The sequence below is a fragment of the Miscanthus floridulus genome, chromosome 9, assembly GCF_019320115.1.
Source record: "Miscanthus floridulus cultivar M001 chromosome 9, ASM1932011v1, whole genome shotgun sequence".
In the NCBI taxonomy this organism is placed as follows: domain Eukaryota; kingdom Viridiplantae; phylum Streptophyta; class Magnoliopsida; order Poales; family Poaceae; genus Miscanthus; species Miscanthus floridulus.
Window position 1 is genome coordinate 11,890,886 of NC_089588.1, and position 20,311 is coordinate 11,911,196.

Sequence of the window (20,311 nt, forward strand, 5' to 3'; positions counted from 1 at the left end):
CTATGCATCTAGATATAATAATATGTCTACATACCTAATTGTGGGGCAGATTCTCTTATTGTTTTTCCAATTAATAAATGAACTTTATTGAATTGCATGTAAAACTTTTGATGCGGTAATGTGGGGGTATGGCCCTCGGTATCCACAAGACAAGATATGGGTCGCACCATCAGAGATGGCCCAGCCCACAAGATCAAGGCGTGCACGGCGCTACTCGGTGTGCACCGCAAGATATTGTATAGTACCAAATAGGCTACTTTCCTTGTAACCCTACCCCTCCAGAGTATATAAGGAGAGGCAGGGGTCCCCTAGTGGACACGATCCATACATCTCAATGCAATACATCAGAACACATGATGTAGGTATTACGTCACACTGACGGCCGAACCTGTCTAAATCTTGTGTCTTGGTGCTTGTATTACGAACTCGCTCCTGATCTCGCTCACCTCTATGACAAATCTACCATCGTGGGATACCCCTCGGTGGACTGCTGAGCATCTTTTGTCGACAGTTGGTGCGTCAGGTAGGGGTGTGCGCTTGATCCCATGGCGAGCCAGATGGACCTCAAAATCAAAAGTGCGTTCTCATCATCAATCTCGTGGAGATCCATGCCGGTCGACGACGATGATTCATCGCTGGCTACACCAGCCCCCGCGACAGCAGATTCGATCTCGGAACCACCTCCGAAGTCGCCTTCACCAACAACTCACCGCTCGCCAGGTGCTCGCCGTCAACGCCGACCAGATAACGACATACGTCGCCGACCAGACTTTTTGTCTAAAACTAAGTCACGCTTTAATATTTTCCTAAATATTCTCTAATCTCCGTATATCGCCATGATGTTTCTCCGAACTATTTTATCTATGTTTGCTCTCCAAACGATTTTCCGAACCCCCGAACAGTCGCGTTGATGCTCGGACATCTTCAGAGACGGCCCTGTCTCCGGCTCCTCCCTACACGTGCTACGGGCTCCACGCTCTACGTTATGGGTGGTCGGCAGCGGCTCCTTGGTCTCACCTGTTCCTCCTACACGTGCACGGGCTCCGCGCTCGACGTTATGGACTATGGGCTAGCTAGGGCTGGAGACTCAACTAAACACTAACTGGTCGAGCGGTTTATATAAATACATCTTCGCTCTAACTAATCGCCAAGCTACATACGCTATTTTTTCTCCGGAGTTCATATAATTTTACATCATGTACTACCCGTTCTACATGTTTGTATTGCAGGATCATCGTCCAGGTGATCGGACCACCTGGTGCTCGGACTTCTCCACCGATCAACTGGTCGGACCGCTAGGTTCATGGACTTCGTCGCCGACCAGTTGATCGGACTGTTCGCCGGTCGCTTCTACTCAATGCTCACTTCACCGCCGACCAGTTGACCAGACTGTTCGTTGCTCGTGCTTCATCGCCAGCTACGCCAGTTACTCATCGACGCTCGGATTCTTCGTGCTCGAGGACTAAGTGGGCACACTTCACCGCACGAACATCGCTAGCTACGTTGGGAACTCCTCGCTGCTCGAACGTCGCCAGCTGCGCCGAAGACTCCTCGGCGCTTGGTTTCTTCGTGCTCAAAGACTAAGTGGGCACACTTCATCGCATGGACATCGCCAGCTACGCCGGTGCTCGGACCTCGCCAGCTTCGCCGAGAACTCCTCGGTGCTCGGACATCGCCAGCGACGCTGGGGACTCCTCGCTCCTCGGTGCTCGGTCATCGCCAGCGACGCCGGGGACTCCTCGCTCCTTGGTGCTCGGACATCGCCAGCGACGTCAGGGACTCCTTGCTCCTCGGTGCTCGGACATCACCAGCGATGCTGGGGACTCCTCGCTCCTCGGACATCGCCAGCGACGTCAGGGACTCCTCGCTCCTCGGTGCTCGGACATCGCCGGCAACTCCTCACTCTTCGGTGCTCGGTCATCGCCAGCGACGCCGGGGACTCCTCGCTCCTCGGTGCTCGGACATCGCCAATGATGCCGGGAACTCATCGCTCCTCGGTGCTCGGTCATCGCCAGCGACGCCGGGGACTCCTCGCTCCTCGGTGCTCGGTCATCGCCAGCGACGTCGGGGACTCCTCGCTCCTCGGTGCTCGGACATCGCCAGCGACGCCGGGGACTCCCCGGTGCTCCCTTGGTGGTCGGATCTTGCTACGTCTCATCGGTGTGCTATCAAGCTGCTCTATGCTGTTCGGATCAGGGTGTTGATCTTGGGCAGCACGTCTGGGGTCTTGATACGCTCATGTCGGACGACGTCGGCAAAGCTCTCAGACTTCTTTTTCTTTGACCATGCTACAATATTCATTCTTCATCTTTTAGCAGACTCGGAGACTAAGTGGGCACACTTCATCTTGCGGTGAATGTGCTTGTTCTCATCTCGAGGCTACGCCTGGGGACTGACTACCTGCTCGGCTGGTCTTCTACTTTCTAACCTTGGCACCACGTGACTACGTCACCTACTGTCAGGCTCAGGGACTAGTTGTGGGGGTATGGCCCCCGGTATCCATAAAATAGGACAAGGGCCGCACCATCAGAGGTGGCCCAGCCCACAAGATCAAGGCATGCACGGCGCTGCTCGGCGTGCACCGCAAGATATTACATAGTACCAAATAGGCTACCTTCCTTGTAACCCTATCCCTTCAGAGTATATAAGGAGAGGCAGGGGTCCCTTAGTGGACACGATCCATACATCTCAATGCAATACATCAGAACACAAGATGTAGGTATTACGTCATACTGACGGCCAAACCTGTCTAAATCTTGTGTCTTGGTGCTTGTATTACCATCTCGCTCCTGATCTCGCTCACCTCTATGACAAATTTATCATCGTGGGATACTCCTCGGCGGACTGCCGATCATCTTTTGTCGACAGGTAATGAAATACTAGTTTATATCCACCACCGAAAAGAAAGACAATATTTGTTTGAATATGCATTTGCTGTTCGACTAATGGTTTTTGCAGCTGATGCTGTTTTATTGTGAGAGAAAAACATTATACGATGGGCTGATAAGTTCAAAGCGGACATGGAAGATTTTTTTTCCCTATTTTCTTGGCATGTTTTTGTGAGACCGGTTCAAAGTGTGTGCGCTAGTACTTACAACCGTCTTTTAATACCCTGGTGCTAATTAATCATGGGCGCTAATGGTATCATAGCGGGGCCCACACAAGACGATGCGTTGTCGCCTGCACAGACACACACCACGGAACGGGAAAAGAAAAGCCGTCCCGAGAGAGCACGGGACCAGTCAGCAACAACTACTCGTGCCTGCCTCTGACTAGATGCCAAATCGAGGTACCGGGGCCACATGTCTGTGTCACGGGTAGGCCAAGCGTCCGGTACGCTTGGTTTTGACGTTTCGTACCCGTCCGCACCACCAGGCTGTACGATTTGCAGTCCTTGGCGTCCTCCCCTCCCCACCTGGCTCACTTCCCAACCCTCCATTTTTCCCGTTCTGCCCCCGCCGTACCGTACCTTCGATTCCATACGGACGACGAGTTTACCGTCGTACCCCTGACGGCGACTCTCCTCAGTCCTCACAGAGAGCGTAGGGGCAAAGACGGAAATCACAGGCGCAGCCCCGTATTCCCCAGTACGACACGCTCCAGGGGCAGTCTCGTCTCGTCTTCTTCCCGCCTCACATCTCACCGAGTCTGGTTATTACTGTGGTTGCCTATCTCATCCATCGCCGGCCGCCCCCATTTTCCTCCCTGCAACCACCGCCGGATCAAGAAGCCACCGAGACCGCCGCCGTTGGCCGTGCCAAGAAGCCCACCCCTCCTTCCCCATGGCCGCGGCTTCAGCCCAGCAGCACAGGCGCCCCAAGCGCCGCCGCCTCGCCCTCGCCCTCTCCCTCTCCCTCTCCTCCTCCCCCACCCCCACCCCCGTCGCGCCGCCGCTCGACACGCTGGCCGACGAGCTGCTCTTCCTGGTGCTGGACCGGGTGGCCCAGGCCGACCCGCGGGCGCTCAAGTCCTTCGCTTTGGCCTCCCGCGCCTGCCACGCCGCGGAGTCCCGGCACCGCCGGACGCTCCGCCCGCTGCGCGCGGACCTCCTCCACGCCGCGCTGGTGCGGTACCCGTGCGCCACCCGCCTAGACCTCTCCCTCTGCGCGCGCGTCCCCGACGCCGCCCTCGCCTCCGCCTCCTCCTCCTCCTGCTCCGCCCTCCGCGCCGTCGACCTCTCCCGCTCCCGCGGGTTTGGCGCCGCGGGTGCCGCCGCGCTCGCCGCCGCGTGCCCGGGCCTCGCCGACCTCGACCTCTCCAATGGCGTCGACCTTGGGGACGCCGCGGCCGCCGAAGTGGCGCGGGCGAAGGGCCTCCGGAGGCTCTCGCTGGCAAGGTGGAAGACGCTCACTGACATGGGGCTCGGGTGCGTCGTCGTTGGGTGTACGGAGCTGAGGGAGCTCTCCCTCAAGTGGTGCCTCGGGGTCTCGGATCTGGCGATCCAGCTCCTCGCACTCAAGTGCAGGAAGCTCACCAGCCTGGATCTCTCCTACACCATGGTGAGCGTTGTGCGGGTTTCTTTGGTTTCGTTGGTCGTTTCTTGGATGATTCTGTCTTTTGTTTCCTTCTAGTACGTTTCTTGATTTGATTTCTTGGCATCAAATGGGCTTCAGTTATTTCCTTTGCTATAAATCTACTACCTTCATCAGTTACTGGTACATCAATTGCTCAATCTAATTTATTCAGTTAGTGCTTAGGGCATTGGACCACTTCAGTGTATGGGGACTTATAGGTAGTATAGTATTCTTGATCTGCAGGACGTTCTTATCTATAGACATGGCAAATCATCTTTGCAACAATGGATCAGCAGAGCAGTACTAGTAACCAACTCTAGTTTCTCTTGCATGTTTGTGCCTAGTGCCTACCGACCCACTTATCATATCGTGCTGGAGTAATAATAAAATGGAAACGTATCTTGTGATGCAGATCACAAAGGATAGCTTTCCTCCCATCATGAAGCTACCCAATCTTCAACAGTTGACCCTGGTGGGGTGTATTGGAATTGATGACGATGCCCTTGGTAGTCTTGAGAAAGAATGCAGTAAATCACTACAGGTGAGGTGCTCATGATGGTAATTTGCCATTTTTATTGACTTGCTTGTTACGAGCAATCACAGCTTCATTTGAAACACTATAGTAGTATTATTTTTCTTGATCTTACACTGCTAGGTTCTGAACTCTGTAGATGGCTTGTCTGAACTAGTCACTTGTACTAAAATATGTATTTTTGATAATTAACGCAAAAATATTTGATAGTAGCGCAAAGCTCCGCTTATTACTGAACTTGCATGCTTGCACGGTTGCAGGTGCTTGATCTGTCTCAGTGTCAGAATATCACTGATGTGGGAGTTTCATCCATACTGAAGTCGGTACCCAATCTATTGGAACTGGATCTTTCATACTGCTGTCCTGTAAGTAGTGAATCATCTACTCGTATTATTGTATCACTTGGGCATAACTTGAGCCCTCAGCTTAATTTACATCCTTCATGTATCAGGTTACTCCTCCTATGGTGAGAATCTTCCAGAAGGTTCCTAAATTGCGGACCCTGAAGCTGGAAGGCTGCAAATTCATGGCTGATGGACTAAAAGCTATTGGAACCTCTTGTGTTTCTTTACGGGAGTTAAGCTTGAGCAAGTGCTCTGGAGTGATGGATACAGAACTCTCTTTTGCCATGTCAAGACTAAAGAACCTGCTGAAGCTGGACATTACTTGTTGTCGCAATATCACTGATGTTTTACTAGTGGCCATAACTAGTTCATGCACTTCCCTCATCTCTCTAAGGATGGAGTCTTGTAGCCGTGTTTCCAGTGGGGCGCTCCAATTGATTGGGAAGCACTGTTCTCACCTAGAAGAGTTGGACCTTACTGACAGTGATTTGGATGATGAAGGTACTTAATACTGAACTGGGTACTGAATTATTCTTTGCCAAATGGACATGAAGTTGACTTTGAATATTTTTTGTGCAGGACTGAAACCTCTTGCCAAATGCAGCAAACTTTCGAGTCTAAAAATTGGCATTTGCTTGAAGATAAGTGATGAAGGTCTTACCCAGATTGGAAGGTCTTGCCCAAAACTCCGCGACATTGATCTGTACAGGTCATTATTAGACATGCCTTGTGGTTTTCTTTGTTTGGTTCTTTGTCAGTAAACTAACTTATATTTTCTGTTTCAGGTGTGGAGGCCTTTGTGATGATGGAATTATTCAAATTGCTCAGGGTTGTCCGATGCTAGAGTCTATTAATCTATCCTACTGTACAGAAATAACAGATCGTTCACTGATTTCACTTTCAAAATGCGCAAAGCTGAATACTCTGGAGATTCGTGGCTGCCCCATGATTACATCCTCTGGGCTCTCAGAAATAGCAATGGGGTGCAGGCTACTTTCCAAGCTTGATATTAAGAAATGCTTTGAGATTAATGATGTGGGAATGCTTTACCTTTCCCAGTTCTCTCATAGCCTTCGTCAGGTATCATCCTTTTCTCCTGTAACTGTAACTGGAATCTGAAGGTACCATGTATGTTCTGCAATTGTGCTAATACCATCTATGTCTCATCACAGATAAACTTGTCGTATTGTTCAGTCACCGATTTCGGACTTTTGTCCCTTTCTAGCATATCCGGCTTGCAGAACATGACCATCGTCCATTTAGCGGGTATAACACCTAATGGCTTGACAGCTACTCTTATGGTTTGTGGTTGTTTGACGAAAGTGAAGCTTCATGAAGCATTCAAATCCATGATGCCTGCTCATATGATAAAAAATGTTGAGGCACGCGGCTGTGTTTTCCAGTGGATTGATAAACCATTTAAGGTATTCTACTGCTCCCCTGGTTGCTTTACACAGCGTTAAACCCTTGTGTTCACCAACTCATTTAGGTGTCTTGCCTGATTTGCTACTTGAAAACACTACATACTATTTGCTTCAGAAAAGTTGTGGTTCTATTAAGCTATGTTTGTGCTGTGCAATGATTTTTTTTTTTAACTTTCAAGATTTTGTCTATGCTTCAAAATGCACAAATCATGATTTGCTTATGGATGGGGTTTTAAAAAAAATGCCTAAGAGCATAGCACAGTTGTCTTATATCTGTTGACTGTTGAGTGGATTTGTTCGTACTAGAATTACAAGCCTGGAAAAGTCACAAGTGTCTAATAACAGGTGTGGCCTTGTGCAGGTTGAGGTGGAACCTTGTGATGTATGGAAGCAACAGTCCCAAGATGTGCTTGTACGATGAGAAGACCTCAAGTGTAGCTATCGTGGAAAGCAAGGCAGGCATCTTGTGGATGGATGGGTTTGTTGACTGGCATCCAGAAGTACTGTAATCGGTGCGGTACCACAGAGGTGTATGTATACTAGATGAGTAGATCCAGTCCCAGTCCCAATCCCAGCTTTGTTGGGTGAGGTGAACATGCCTGGGGAGTACATTATGGCCCTGTTCGCTTAAGCTGAAATTTGGCTTATGCTGATGCTTATGTTGAAATGTTGTGAGAGAAACACTTTTTCATGGCTGAAAAGTAGCTCATGGAAGTGATGGTTTTGGTTGATAAGAAAATGGTTTTGGAATTTAGTGCCATAGATATGGCCTGTGTTTGTTGGCTGTTGTATTTATGTTTGTGATTAGCTGGAATGAAGTGGCTTGCATTGCATTTGTTTTCTGTTTGGGATACAAGTACAGAATGAAGGATACAGGTGATATCCGCTTGTTTATGGTGCTTGAATGAAGTGGCTTGCTGGTTGCATAGGCCATACAGGATCTGGTGCAACACCTCTGCTTGGTCATATCGTATCCTCTCAAACAAACGAGGAGACGCATTGATCCTTAAACTTTGCGGGTGCTGGAGTTTGGTCAAGTCCGATGTGAGTCAGTGTTGGACGCACACGGACGGGACCATGGAACTCAAAGCACAGGGTGAGACAGGAATGACGGGTTGAAGAGATCGGGGCAGCTAGCGTTGCGAACTTGCAATGGACAGGTAAAGAGGCAGGTGGCCATGGCCATGGTCAGCTAGTAGCACTGAAGAAGCCGCTGGCAGGAGCGAGAGCGAGGCGACATGGGCGGCGCGGCGCAGGCATCACGTTGGTGCCGGACAAGCAGTTGCCATTGCCGTTGCCAACCACGGGTAGCTGGCCTATGCTCCTGTCCCGTCCGTGACCCCTTCAACCCTTATGTGTCCCTTACCGAATAGGGATGAAAACGTTACGGATATTTTTCGATCGTATTCGAAATCGAATCCGTTTAGAGGGGTTAAGATCTATCCGTATCCGAGTCCGGATATCCAATATCCGATACCGTATCCGTATCCGAAAACTCAAATCGCATATTTATGATGTCGATATCCAATCGTATCCTATCCGATATAGTTGACACTATCCGTATTCGAATCCGAATCCGGACAGAAATATGAAAACAAATATAATATCAGTGATATCCGTCCGTATCCGATCCGTTTTCATCCCTACTTATGAGTACGTTGCGTCCAGGGTAGAGCGCAGCTGCTGCCACCTGCTGCATTGCTCGAGCCCTTTTCCTTCACCTCGAGGCAGAATTTTGACTAAAACCGGTTGAAAAATACTATTCTAGCTAAATTAGTGTTTTAAAAAAATACTGTTCCGGCTAAAAAAAAAAAATCCGAACTAATTAAATAGGGTAAGCCAAATAGTACCCGAAGCTGGAGCAAGTGTGGTTGCTACAATGGTCCGTCGTCATACGCTGCCCTACCCTACCGCTAGCGTCATTAATGCCCCCACCACACCTAAGAAACAACCAAGGTCTTGTTTAGATTGTAATTTTTTTCATTCTCTCTTCATCACATTAAATCTTTGATATATGCATAGAGTATTAAATATAGATAAAAAAATAACTAATTATAAAGTTTGATTGTAAATTACGAGACAAATCTTTTGAGCCTAGTTAGACCATAATTGGACAATAATTATCAAATACAAACGAAAATACTACAGTGCCCGATACTAATTTCTAACCCAAATCTAAACACGGCCCAATGAACCAAACCCATAACTTTAACCCACCGCAGCTCCTGCTACCACTGCTCCTCCTGCTCCTGCTTGGCAATCCAAGAAGAGGAGAGGAGAGGGGAGGACGGAGCTCACGCGCAAGAGCGAGCAAAGCATAAGCAGCAATGGGGATCTGCTGCAGCAAGGCGGCCGCAGGGGAGCTGGACGACGACGAGGGCTTGAGCTTCCCATGGATGCACGACGATGTGTTCCACAGCCACCTGTGGGCCAGCGCCGGCGTCTCCGTGCACACCAAGCAGGGATGGAAGGGCGCCAACCAGGACGCCATGACCGTCTCCCAGGTGCATGATCTCACCCTCCCTCCACTCTGTCTCTTCTCTGCTTTCACCTTGATCTCGGATTGGTTGCAGCGCCTCTGCCTACTAGTTAGTTTGTCTCACACTCTCACTAGATAGCTCCTTGCACCATTGATTTTCACCGACCAGTAAGAATGTTAGCAATTAAGAAAACTGGGATATTGTGTGTGTGTTTTCCCAATATGCAAGCTTTTCACGGTGTTGTTGCAACCTGCAATGCAAGCTGTGTTTACAACTTAGTTTGTGCAAAGCGCACCGGATCTATCTATGGCTGCTGAGTATTGAAACCTTACAACCTGAGAGAGATGTTAGTAGAAAGGAAAAAACAGATTTTTTAAGCATACCTGAAATTATGTACTTCACCATCTTTATTGCCCACACCACCAGTGTCCTGACTCCTGAGAGCTTGCATTGTACATGAACCTGCCTGGGCCGGAACATTAAAAGCTATGTTGGCACATCCATATCTTTGTACCTTACTTTTAGCATCTCCAATGCAAGTACACAGGGGCGGATGAACGGGGCTGCGCTCTGGGCGAGCTGCTGATTCACATTCAAAACAGTCTGATCTTGCTTCCTAGACCTCCTTTTGTCTAACTAAGATCATAGTTTTTTAGGCTAAACACCACGGCCTGGTTTAGATTGAGGTTAGGAATCAGTATTTGGCACTGTAGCACTTTCGTTTGTATTTGATAATTATTGTCCAATCATGGCCTAACTAGGCTCAAAAGATTCGTCTCGTAATTTACAATCAAACTGTGTAATTAGTTAATTTTTTTATCTACATTTAATACTCCATGCATGTGTCCAAAGATTTGATGTGATGGAGAGAGAGTGAAAAAACTTGCAATCTAAACAAGGCCCACATATGTTATAGGGGCTACATGGACTCGCCCCGGGCTGCAGCCCGGGTAGCCCGGGCCCTGGATCCGCCCCTGCAAGTACATTGTTTTTTCTCATTCACACGCACCCACGATTCGCTTGATCTTGATGTGTGGCAATTGTATCAAGATGCTTAGGACTTTGCTGGCCACAAAGGCCACATCTTCTGCGGGGTATTTGATGGACATGGCCCTCTTGGCCGGGAAGTCGCTCGCCATGTCCGCGACACCCTTCCAGTGAAACTAGCCTCTGCTTTGAAACCGAAAACTGGAGATGAAGACTCCTCAAGCGATACTTTGAAGCTTAAAGCTGAAGAAGACTCCTCAAGCGATACTTTGAAGCTTAAACCTGAAGAAGATGATTCAAGCAGTAATTCGAAGCTCAAACCTGTAGAAGATGATTCAAACAGTAATTTGAAGCTTAAACCTGAAGAAGATGACTCAAGCAATAGTTTGAAGCTCAAACCTGAAGAAGATCCCTCAAGCAATAGTGTGAAGCTCAGAACTGAAGAGGATCCCTCAAGCAACACAGATTTGGATTCCTTTGACAAGTCAGATAGCAGCTCGTTCAGTGATGACAGCCTGTTCGGTTGGCTGGTTCATATCGTTGCTGGTTCGTGAAGAAGTACTGCTGGCTGGTTTATGTGAGAAAAATACTGTTCCGGCTGGAAATTTACGATCGTTTACGACAAGCCACAGCCAAACGAACAGGCTGCTATGAGCGATGAGAGCCAGCTGTTGTCCACTTGGAAGAACATATTCGTGAAGACATTTGAGCAGGTGGATGAGGAGCTGAGGCAGCATTCAGGAATTGACTGTATTTTTAGCGGCACAACTGCAGTCACTGCTGTTAGAGAGGTACTAATTCTGAACTGTAACTACTAGCTGAACTAGAAATCATGTTTCGGTGATTTGGATTCCTTTGGCAAGTCAGATAGATGCTCAGTGATTTACTTGTACTGTAACTACTAGCTGTAGGAAATCATGTTTCAGCTGTATTGTCCTTGTTATGCACAGGGTGATCACTTGATCATTGCCAATTTGGGCGATTCACGCGCTGTCCTTTGCACCCGTGACAGCAAGGACCGTCTGATCCCCGTCCAGCTCACCACTGACTTGAAGCCAGGTCTTCCAAGTGAGCGTCAAAACTTCTCATTTCACGGCTACTAACACACCTGAATGCACTTCTTGTCTGAATTTTGCATTCCTGTTTACTTGCAATAGGCGAGCTCGCAAGGATTCTGAACTGCAAGGGAAGAGTGTTTGCCATGGACGACGAGCCAGACGTGCCTAGGATGTGGCTGCCGGATCAGGATGCGCCGGGCCTCGCCATGGCAAGGGCCTTCGGTGACTTCTGCCTGAAGAACCATGGCCTTATCTGCACACCTGAAGTCTACTGCAGGAAACTGTCCGAGAAAGATGAGTTCCTGGTGCTTGCTACTGATGGGGTAATTAAAAATAAAAAAGTTGAAAATTCATTTATTTGATTGGCACTTTCAGATTCCTGTCACTTTCAGTCCAGGTTTCTTTAATTAGAAAGGCTTGCATGCAGTTCTATCCCAGATGATCTGGGTACAGAATATAGCATAAATCCCTTTCAGATAAGACCCACAAAAGAAACTGTTAACCAAAACCATACATGCATATCACTGTCGTCTATTTATTATTGTCATGATAGTTTTAGCAGATAATGATTTGTTCTCAAATCAAAATGGACAACATTCTCAGATGATATGGTTTTACGGTAGCATGAGAAGTCTGAATTCCTTTTGCTGCCGAAACGGCGAAACCTGTTGCAGATTTGGGACGTGCTGTCGAATAAGGAGGTGGTGAAGCTGGTGTCATCGGCGACCGACCCGTCCAAGGCGGCGAGGCAGCTGATCGACCGTGCCGTCCGAGCGTGGCGGCGCAAGTACCCGACGTCCATGGTGGACGACTGCGCCGTCGTGTGCCTCTACCTGAACCGGGCCTTATCTCCTGGTCCTGACGAAAGCCTCCTCCGAGTCCCGGGCACAGGAGACGACGCGAAGCCGGCGGCGCATCCGGTCGTGCCGTTCACGGGCAGCAGCTTCCGCCGGGCTCTGAGTAACAGCGGCGAGGCGTCGCATGAGGAGGGGGCGACAGTGTGGAGAGCGCTGGAGGGGGTGGCACGGGCCAACTCCGTGATCAGGCTGCCGCGCATGGGGCGCGTGCTGAGCTGGCGGAGGCGGTCGAGTTCGCTGGACAAAGACGACGGCGAGGAGCGGGATTGATCATCAATTCCTGGCCAAATTGAAGGGAGGCCATCGTTTTCATGGGCGGTACACGTAAAATCGTTCGTTCGTGCATGGACCGATGGATGGACGCGAGGCAGCCAAATTGAAAAGGAATTTCTAGGATTTGATTGGCGTAATGGCCTGTCGCATTCAGGTTGTTGAAACGGATGAGGTGATATGGACAGGAGTAGCATTTCTTCATTCCCTGCTGAATCTGAATGGTTGTTCGTATTTTTTCAACCAACGAATAGTATTTTTCTCTCGCAACAAATCAGCCAACAATACTTTCAGTCATGCAACCAAGCGAACAGGGCAATACTGCTGCTACTTAACATTGCGTGACTGGTTGCGTGGACCATGAAGGGTTTGCCGTTTGCGTTTGCTGTAACTGTAATTTGTTGGTGAGATTAATTTTTGACACCATATCAACATGATCGATCTATGGAATGGTTACTCGATCATTCTTCATTCTTAAATTTAAAGATCAAATCATTGCTTGATGCATTGTGGGATGGCAACCGGGTGTTATGCATTTTAAAAAGATGAGATTTTATGCATGCATTTTTAACCTGCTATTTTATAACAATAATAATAGAACAACCACAGTTAAAAACATTTATTGATCGGACTTGCTAGCGCCCGCCTGGACGGTGCCTGCATAGGAAGGGATGGAGTGAGCGCCTAGCGCGTCGGGCTCACGAGTGAGCGCACCAGCAGTGGACCCGCTCCACCCCAGATGTCGCCCGCGCTGCCAGCCGCTTCCCACGCATATCCCATGTGCAACACCAATCTACTCTAAACATCTAGATGCAACAGTTGCAACATAAAAAAAACAGATGAAACACTTGAAACAAGTGTCCGAAACACTTGCGAAAACGCCCGAAAAACATTTGAAAATCATTGCAAACATATGCAACATCTAGATGAAATACTTACAAACATGCGTATGAAGACACCTTAAAACGCTTGAAAATGTATGCTTGCAACGTGTATGTATATGTAATATCCAGATCTACTTTTGCAACATCCAAATAAAACACTTGCAACATACGTCTGGACAGATGAAATATTTGAAACATACACTTGAAACACGTATAGTCATTCCAATATGTGCAACATCCCGATCTACTTTTGCAACATCGATATACAATACTTGAAACATACCTCTAGTATATCTGAAACACATGAAACATACTCTTGTAACATGCGTTAGTCTGGAGACGTCAACGGCCCAGCGTACACCCAGGCGCAGGCGCATGCCTCCCCTTCCTGCCAATGTGCGAGGTTGATGGGGGTGCAGGTGCAGGCATCCCCTTCCGCGATGGGCGAGGTGGATGGAGGCGTGGCACGGACCGCGGAGCAGCCAGGGATGGGGCGCAAGTGCGGCGTCGTCGCGCTAGAGAAGGCTGTGGCGGGCGGGTGCACTGTCTACGGCAAGCGGCCCTGCGCAGCTGCGCGGGAAAAGATGAGCGATTTTTTGGAGATATAGAGGCGCACTCTGCAGTTGATCAAGTGCGGGTGCAGGCGTCCGGAGGGACAGACGCCGCAACCTATCGTTACCGTTTATGATTATTTGATGGTGGTTCCGTACGTGAGGATCAAGAAGCACAAAAACGTAGTGGTCTTTTCTTTGAGCTTTGCAAGGTCTCCCTTTAGCACTAGGTGGGGGAAGTTCCCCACGGACTGCTAAAAAAAAACGTAGCCTCCTGGAGATGCATGCTTTGCTTGTTGTTGGGCTGCACTGTGCAGTGGGCCGTATCTTATTTGTTGGGCTTGGGCCGAAAGCTAGACAGGCGTTCGACTTTGAAGCCTAACCCGGAGTACCTTGGCGCGGGAAATGGAATGATCCTTGGTTTTTTCTCTATCATGTTTTTTATCCCCGAATTACACGATGCAGACCCTCAACATGCATGTACACTCAGCCTCTGTGAACACACGTACGCAAACCAGGCCTACACCTATGAGCAAGACTGTGCAGCCTCGTTTTCTGCACTACAGCTGCCGATGCTAATTTCGAGAAAGTAGACATCGAAGCTTCAATTGTTAAATAAATAGAATATTATTGATTTGTTAGATGGCAGTTAGGCCTTGTTTAGTTGGCGATTTTTTTTTGGAAATGGTACTGTAGCAATTTTGTTGTTATTTGGCAATTAGTGTCCAATCATAGTCTAATTAGGCTTAAAAGATTCGTATCGTGAATTTCATCTAAACTGTGTAATTAGTTTTATTTTTTATTTATATTTAATGCTTCGTGCATGCGTCTAAAGATTCGATGTGACAGAAAATCTTGAAAAATTTTACAAAATTTTGGGAACTAAATAGGCACTTAATTAAGTTGAGCTGTTGTATTTTATTGAATGCAGACCCATGCTGCATTGAATGCTGAAGCAACTGCTCACGTGGCAATGGATTGACGTTTCAAACCTCATCTACAATGCAGCTGCTTTTAAGGTGACCGTGCACTGTAGTCTGTAGCATAAGGAACAGATTTCTTCCACTAAGGTTTATTATGTTTACATAATAGAAATAGCTCTGGCTCACTTGAGTCCTCTCTAAGAGCATAAACCAAATTAGCCACAATTATTACAGACTCTGGACTCTGCGATGTTTCTTGATAAGTTATTCAATACATTGATCTAAAGAAAAACACACAAGGGAACAGAACAACGACATGCGTACATGACAAGAGTTCATGATCGCCAGGCAGAGTTCATCATCCTCGCTGTCGTACACCCCGATGAGCTTCTCTGCAAAAGTATTGGAGGCCCTGTGACCGCATCCGCAAAAGCCTCTGCAGTCACAAGCTTCTCACGTATCTGCACTGCGAGGCCTAAGAACGGCGCGAGAAACTTCATCAGCCTGTTCGTTTCGGCTGAATTGGCTTATAAGCCATGACTGAAAGTACTGCTGGCTGGTTTGGTGTAAGAGAAAAACACTGTTTAAGCAGTGGATTATAAGCCAGATACGAACGAATAAGCTGAAACGAACAGGTTCCTTTCGCCAATCCAGGTAGTGTTTGTAGGTACAGTTACTACTATCGCTTCAAGTACCTGCAACAGTAAAGGTGAACATGAATCATTGCATATATATATATATAGTAGTACCTTCGTATATGTATAGTACAATAAATGTATTCCGTAGAAAATTTGTACATACGGATACGTACCGTGGACAATGCGTTGGCCACTGAGCTCAGGCGATTGATCCAATCCTGATCTGCTGTGGACTTGGCACAAATTTGTGCCAACATTTCTGCAATCACCGCCCAGTACTCCTTACTGTATGCATCAGAAGCCATGATTGTGACCAGCTGCTGAATGTCTGGAAATTCGTCTCCACGGGCGATCAGTGCTTTCCCTGCCTCAATTTCTAAGTTGGCTGTCCTGAGGATCAAGGAGTAGGCGTCGCAGCTCGACAGTAAACTGGAGCCTTCTTGGTTCATCCAAAGTTGCCTCGAGAGGATCTCAACAGCAAAGTTTTAAATCTCCGGCTATAGCTGCAGCTATAGCCGGAGATAGCGGCTGGGATGAAAGCAGCTAAGCGATGCGGTTTTTTGCGCTAAGAAAAGCGGGGCGCTAATAGCGTCGTTTAGCCGGCAATAGCCGCTAAACTGGCCTTAATTTAGCGTAGCTAAATTGTGAAACGCGGCCGACGTGGCCCAACAAGGAAGCCGGCCTAATTGGACCAGAGACGAGAGGTGGCTAAAGTGCTGCAAACCCTAGCTCTTAAGCACCTAGCTTCCAAGCGCCCGCTCTCTAGCTGCAAGAAGAGGAGGCGACCGGCGGCGGTGGCGGCATCGAGCAGATCAACAGAGGCCGGTGGCTGTGCCCTTTGGCGGCGGCTCATGGAGGCGACCGGCGGCGGCGGCGGCGGCGCCGGAGGCAGCTAAGCAGCGCGCGCGAGTCTGACGAGGAGGTCCGTCAGCGCTGGGTGCTCCTCGTCTCTGAAGCACTGAAGTAGAGCACCAACGGCGACGGCATGGAACAACAATCTGGTCAGTGCTCACAACCTCCTCTCTTTTTTTTTGCTTGTATGTCGCAGATCTCACTATATGTAAACAAGCTGTCAATATTTGTTACCTCTAATTTCATATACTTGCCTCCCGTGCTTGTTTGGCCTAGGTGGTAAATGATAATAACTGCTATATCAGTTTGCATTATTTTGATTGGGGCATATGCAGATAAATTCTTTGTTCATATTTTTGCTTGTTGAAAGATCCGTGCTTGTTGAACCAGTTCTAAACAGTGGCTTACTTTGCCTTTGCAATAGGACCTTATCTTATTTAGGTTTTAATGTGGCTTAGTTTGCTCTTTGTATAGGTAACCCGTCCAGTGCTGCCTCTGTCTCAGTAGAAGCTGGACCAAAACAACCTGGTATCAACTCAGAACCCTGCATGGGCTCACTGTTTCTGCTCAGACATAACCAAGAAACATCACCTACGGTGCAAGTATTGTGACAAGCTCTGCAGTGGTGGAATTACAAGAATTAAGTACCATATTGCAGGAATTAAAGGTTTCAATACTACTAAGTGTGGAAAAGTTCTAGCTCCAGTGCAGCAAGAGATATTTGATTTGCTTACGAAGAAGACTAATGAAAAAGAACAGAAAAACAAAGAAAAAAAAATGGACAGAGCTGAAGTTAACATAGAAAACTCAGATTGTGAAAGTGGCGGTGAAGGTTCAGATCATGGCAATAATGCTCTTGTGGTGAAGCCAAAGGCGACAAGAGGATCTAGTAGCTCTAGATCTGTAGGAGGTGGTCAAACTATTGACAAGTACTACAAGCCTCCTTCTATAGAAGAATCTGCTAGTATGACATAGAGAGGAATTAATCTAAGCAATAAGGTTCAAACAGCATTGACAACTCAGAAAAGAGAAGAGAGGAGGGATAGAACTTGTGAGTACATATGTCAGTGGTTCTATGAAGCTAGCATTCCACACAACACAGTCACCCTTCCTAGCTTTGATCATATGTTAGAGGCCATTGGACAATTTGGTAGAAATCTAAAAGGGCCTAGTCCCTATGAGATGAGTGGACCGTTCTTGTAGAAAAGGAAGGAAAAGATGATGGATGGATTCAAGGAGCATAAGGAATCATGGGAGCTCACAGGTTGTTCTATCATGACAGATGCATGGACAGATAGGAAGGGTAGGGGAGTGATGAATTTAGTTGTGCATAGTGCTCATGGGGTACTCTTCTTAGATTCAGTGGAATGCTCGGGTGACAGGAAAGATGGCAAAAATATCTTTGAACTTGTGGATAGGTACATAGAAGAGATAGGGGAAGAACATGTTGTCCAAGTGGTGACTGATAATGCTAGCGTCAATACAAGTGCAGCAACTCTATTTACAGCAAAAAGACCTTCAATATTTTGGAATGGATGTGCTGCTCATTGCTTGGATCTCATGCTAGAGGATATTGGTAAGCTTGGACCAGTTGAGGAGACCATTGCTAATGCAAGGCAAGTGACTATTTTCTTGTATGCTCATACTAGGGTATTGGATTTGATGAGGAAGTTTCTTAAGAAAGACTTGGTTCGCTCTGGGGTTACACGATTTGCCACTGCTTACTTGAATCTAAAAAGCTTGCTAGACAACAAAAAAGAGTTGACAAAACTATTTAAATCAGATGAGATGGAGGAATTGGGTTACTTGAAGCAGTCCAAGGGGAAGAAAGCCAACAAAGTGATCAGATCCGAAACCTTCTGGAAAAATGTTGCTATTGCAGTTAATTACTTTGAGCCATTGGCTAATGTGTTGAGAAGAATGGACAGCGATGTACCATCAATGGGATTCTTCCATGGATTAATGTTGGAGGCGAAGAAAGAAATTTCTTAGAGGTTTGATAATGACGAGAGCCGCTTTAAAGAAGTATGGGATATCATTGATAGAAGATGGGACAACAAGCTCAAGACTCCACTACACCTGGCTAGGTACTATTTGAACCCCTACTACTATTACCCAAATAAGCCAAAGATTGTGAAAGATGGATCATTTGCAGCAGGTGTGATTTCCTGTATTACAAAGATGGTGGCTGGTGATGAAGAAACTCAAGACAAGATAATTGAAGAACTGGACATGTATCAAAATTAGCAAGGGAGTTTTGGAAGTGAAATTGCCACAAGGCAGCGAAAGAACAAGAATTTCAATCCAGGTGAACAACTGAATATGTGAACTTAATTTGATTGTTGAATATCATATTTTTATTCTAACTTGTTTAATGTTTATGCAACAAAATGGTGGCTGCACCATGGCACAAGGACACTAAATCTTAGGAAATTGGCAGCAAGGATTCTGAGTCTGACCTGCAGCTCCTCAGCTTATGAGAGGAACTGATCAGTATTTGAACAGGTAAAAAGAAAATTATGACATGCATCTTTGTGTGCATGCTATCTTTTTTGAATTTTAATGTTTGTACATGGAATTTAAATCTGACCTGTAGCCTTGTCTTCACTACTTGACTCGTAAGTTCATACAAAGAAGCGCAATAGGCTACTTCATGAAAGGATGAGAGATCTTGTGTTTGTTAAATTTAATTCTAAGTTAAGGAATAAGAGAGAGAAGAAGGATAGAGATCCTTTGGAGAAAGAAGTAGATGATGTTGTGGCAGATGATGATAATGAATTCATTACTGGTATTATGTCTTTGCCAAGTGAAATGAAACAACAACAATGTGCACAAGAATCATAGAAGCACACACCACAACAAGCACAACCACAAGCTAAAAGGAAAAGGCCTGTGCACCCTAAGAAGAGGAAAGTCAGGAGCCTGGAGTCTTTGATGAGAAATGGCCTAGTGCAGCCTGAAGCTCCATCATCCGATTCAGAAGATTGTGCTGATGGTACTCTAATGCAGACTACTGACTTTGATAAGTCTTCCTCTCCCTATGTCTCTGAGTCTGATTAGCGAGACTAGAAGAAATGAAGATTGCAATATTGCCTTGTATTAGTAATTTAGTATCCACTGTCTAGGACTCTTGATGACCTTTTGTGTTGTACTGTTATCTTTATTCCAGAATGTTGTACTTTTGTGAAACCGATATTTCAGTATTCTGTTAGCCACTTTGCCTGTTGTAATGTACTCCTATGAACCTATAATGTACTCCTTTCAACTGGTTATGTATCAATCGGTAATGGTTATGAAGTTATGCTAAGGTCATGTCTTTTTTTTTTGCAAAAACAGCTAAATGACATAGCTGCAGCTATCTTCCGCTATAGCTGTGCTTGGTCAGGAGCTAAGAGGCTTAGCCAGCTATTTAAAATCTTGCTGAAGAACAAGGGACCTGCCACCGCCGTCAGAGTCCACTAACATGAGCACTTGACCCCACTATCCCGAAGACTATAGGTATAGGACTCGAGCACAAGACACGATTACACGACGTTGGCTGACATGATAACTGACTAAACTAAAATACCTGAAACTAAGGGCCTCTTTGGCACGGCTTATGCCGGCTTCGGCTTCATCTATTTTGCGTAAATCGAGGCACTGTAGCGTGAAGTCATTTTGTAAGCCGGGGTTAAAATGAACTAGAAGTCCGGAAAAACCAGTTTTTCTTGCTTCACCGGCTTTGGCTTCACCGGTGAAGCCATTTTGGATGAGCCGTGCCAAAGAGGGCTTAAATACTCAAACTGACCAACCTAACACCACAGCTAGGATTACATCCTTCACTGTCCAGTGGCAGACTAGCAGAGCTCTGCGCCCGGCGGCTGCGTCATGCATTTGTGCGCCCCCCGCTGTGGAGCTCGTGCCCGGCGGCTGTGTCCCCGCGCGGCCGGTGCTCGCTCCCAGAAAAGCCCATGCGTTGCACAGCTCGCGCCGGCGGCTAGCGCTCGCACTCGGAGGA

At 47.3% G+C, this 20,311-nt stretch overlaps 2 protein-coding genes and 1 pseudogene across 3 annotated transcripts; all 3 read left to right on the forward strand.

Moving 5' to 3' along the window:
* The first annotated feature begins 3,647 nt into the window (after nucleotides 1–3,647).
* LOC136483424 (F-box/LRR-repeat protein 3-like) lies at nucleotides 3,648–7,650 on the forward strand. Of its 2 annotated transcripts, XM_066480494.1 has the most exons (8): nucleotides 3,653–4,499; nucleotides 4,927–5,055; nucleotides 5,307–5,411; nucleotides 5,498–5,891; nucleotides 5,970–6,099; nucleotides 6,176–6,470; nucleotides 6,563–6,814; nucleotides 7,176–7,648. In XM_066480494.1, exons 1-8 carry the CDS (start codon nucleotides 3,783–3,785, stop codon nucleotides 7,233–7,235), a joined length of 2,082 nt encoding a protein of 693 aa, XP_066336591.1. In that variant the 5' UTR covers nucleotides 3,653–3,782; the 3' UTR covers nucleotides 7,236–7,648. The 2 variants fall into 2 exon arrangements, with proteins under 2 accessions (XP_066336592.1, XP_066336591.1); XM_066480495.1 differs by lacking the exon at nucleotides 6,563–6,814 and having other exon boundaries at nucleotides 3,648–4,499; nucleotides 7,176–7,650.
* A 1,455-nt stretch (nucleotides 7,651–9,105) lies between these two features.
* LOC136483429 (probable protein phosphatase 2C 73) lies at nucleotides 9,106–12,812 on the forward strand. The gene is made up of 6 exons (XM_066480500.1): nucleotides 9,106–9,318; nucleotides 10,353–10,798; nucleotides 10,937–11,072; nucleotides 11,232–11,349; nucleotides 11,439–11,662; nucleotides 12,014–12,812. The coding sequence occupies exons 1-6, from the start codon at nucleotides 9,142–9,144 to the stop codon at nucleotides 12,464–12,466; spliced, it is 1,554 nt and encodes a 517-aa protein (XP_066336597.1). The 5' UTR covers nucleotides 9,106–9,141; the 3' UTR covers nucleotides 12,467–12,812.
* Nucleotides 12,813–15,642: 2,830 nt separating this feature from the next.
* LOC136479239 (uncharacterized) lies at nucleotides 15,643–18,306 on the forward strand (annotated as a pseudogene).
* Nucleotides 18,307–20,311: the final 2,005 nt, after the last annotated feature.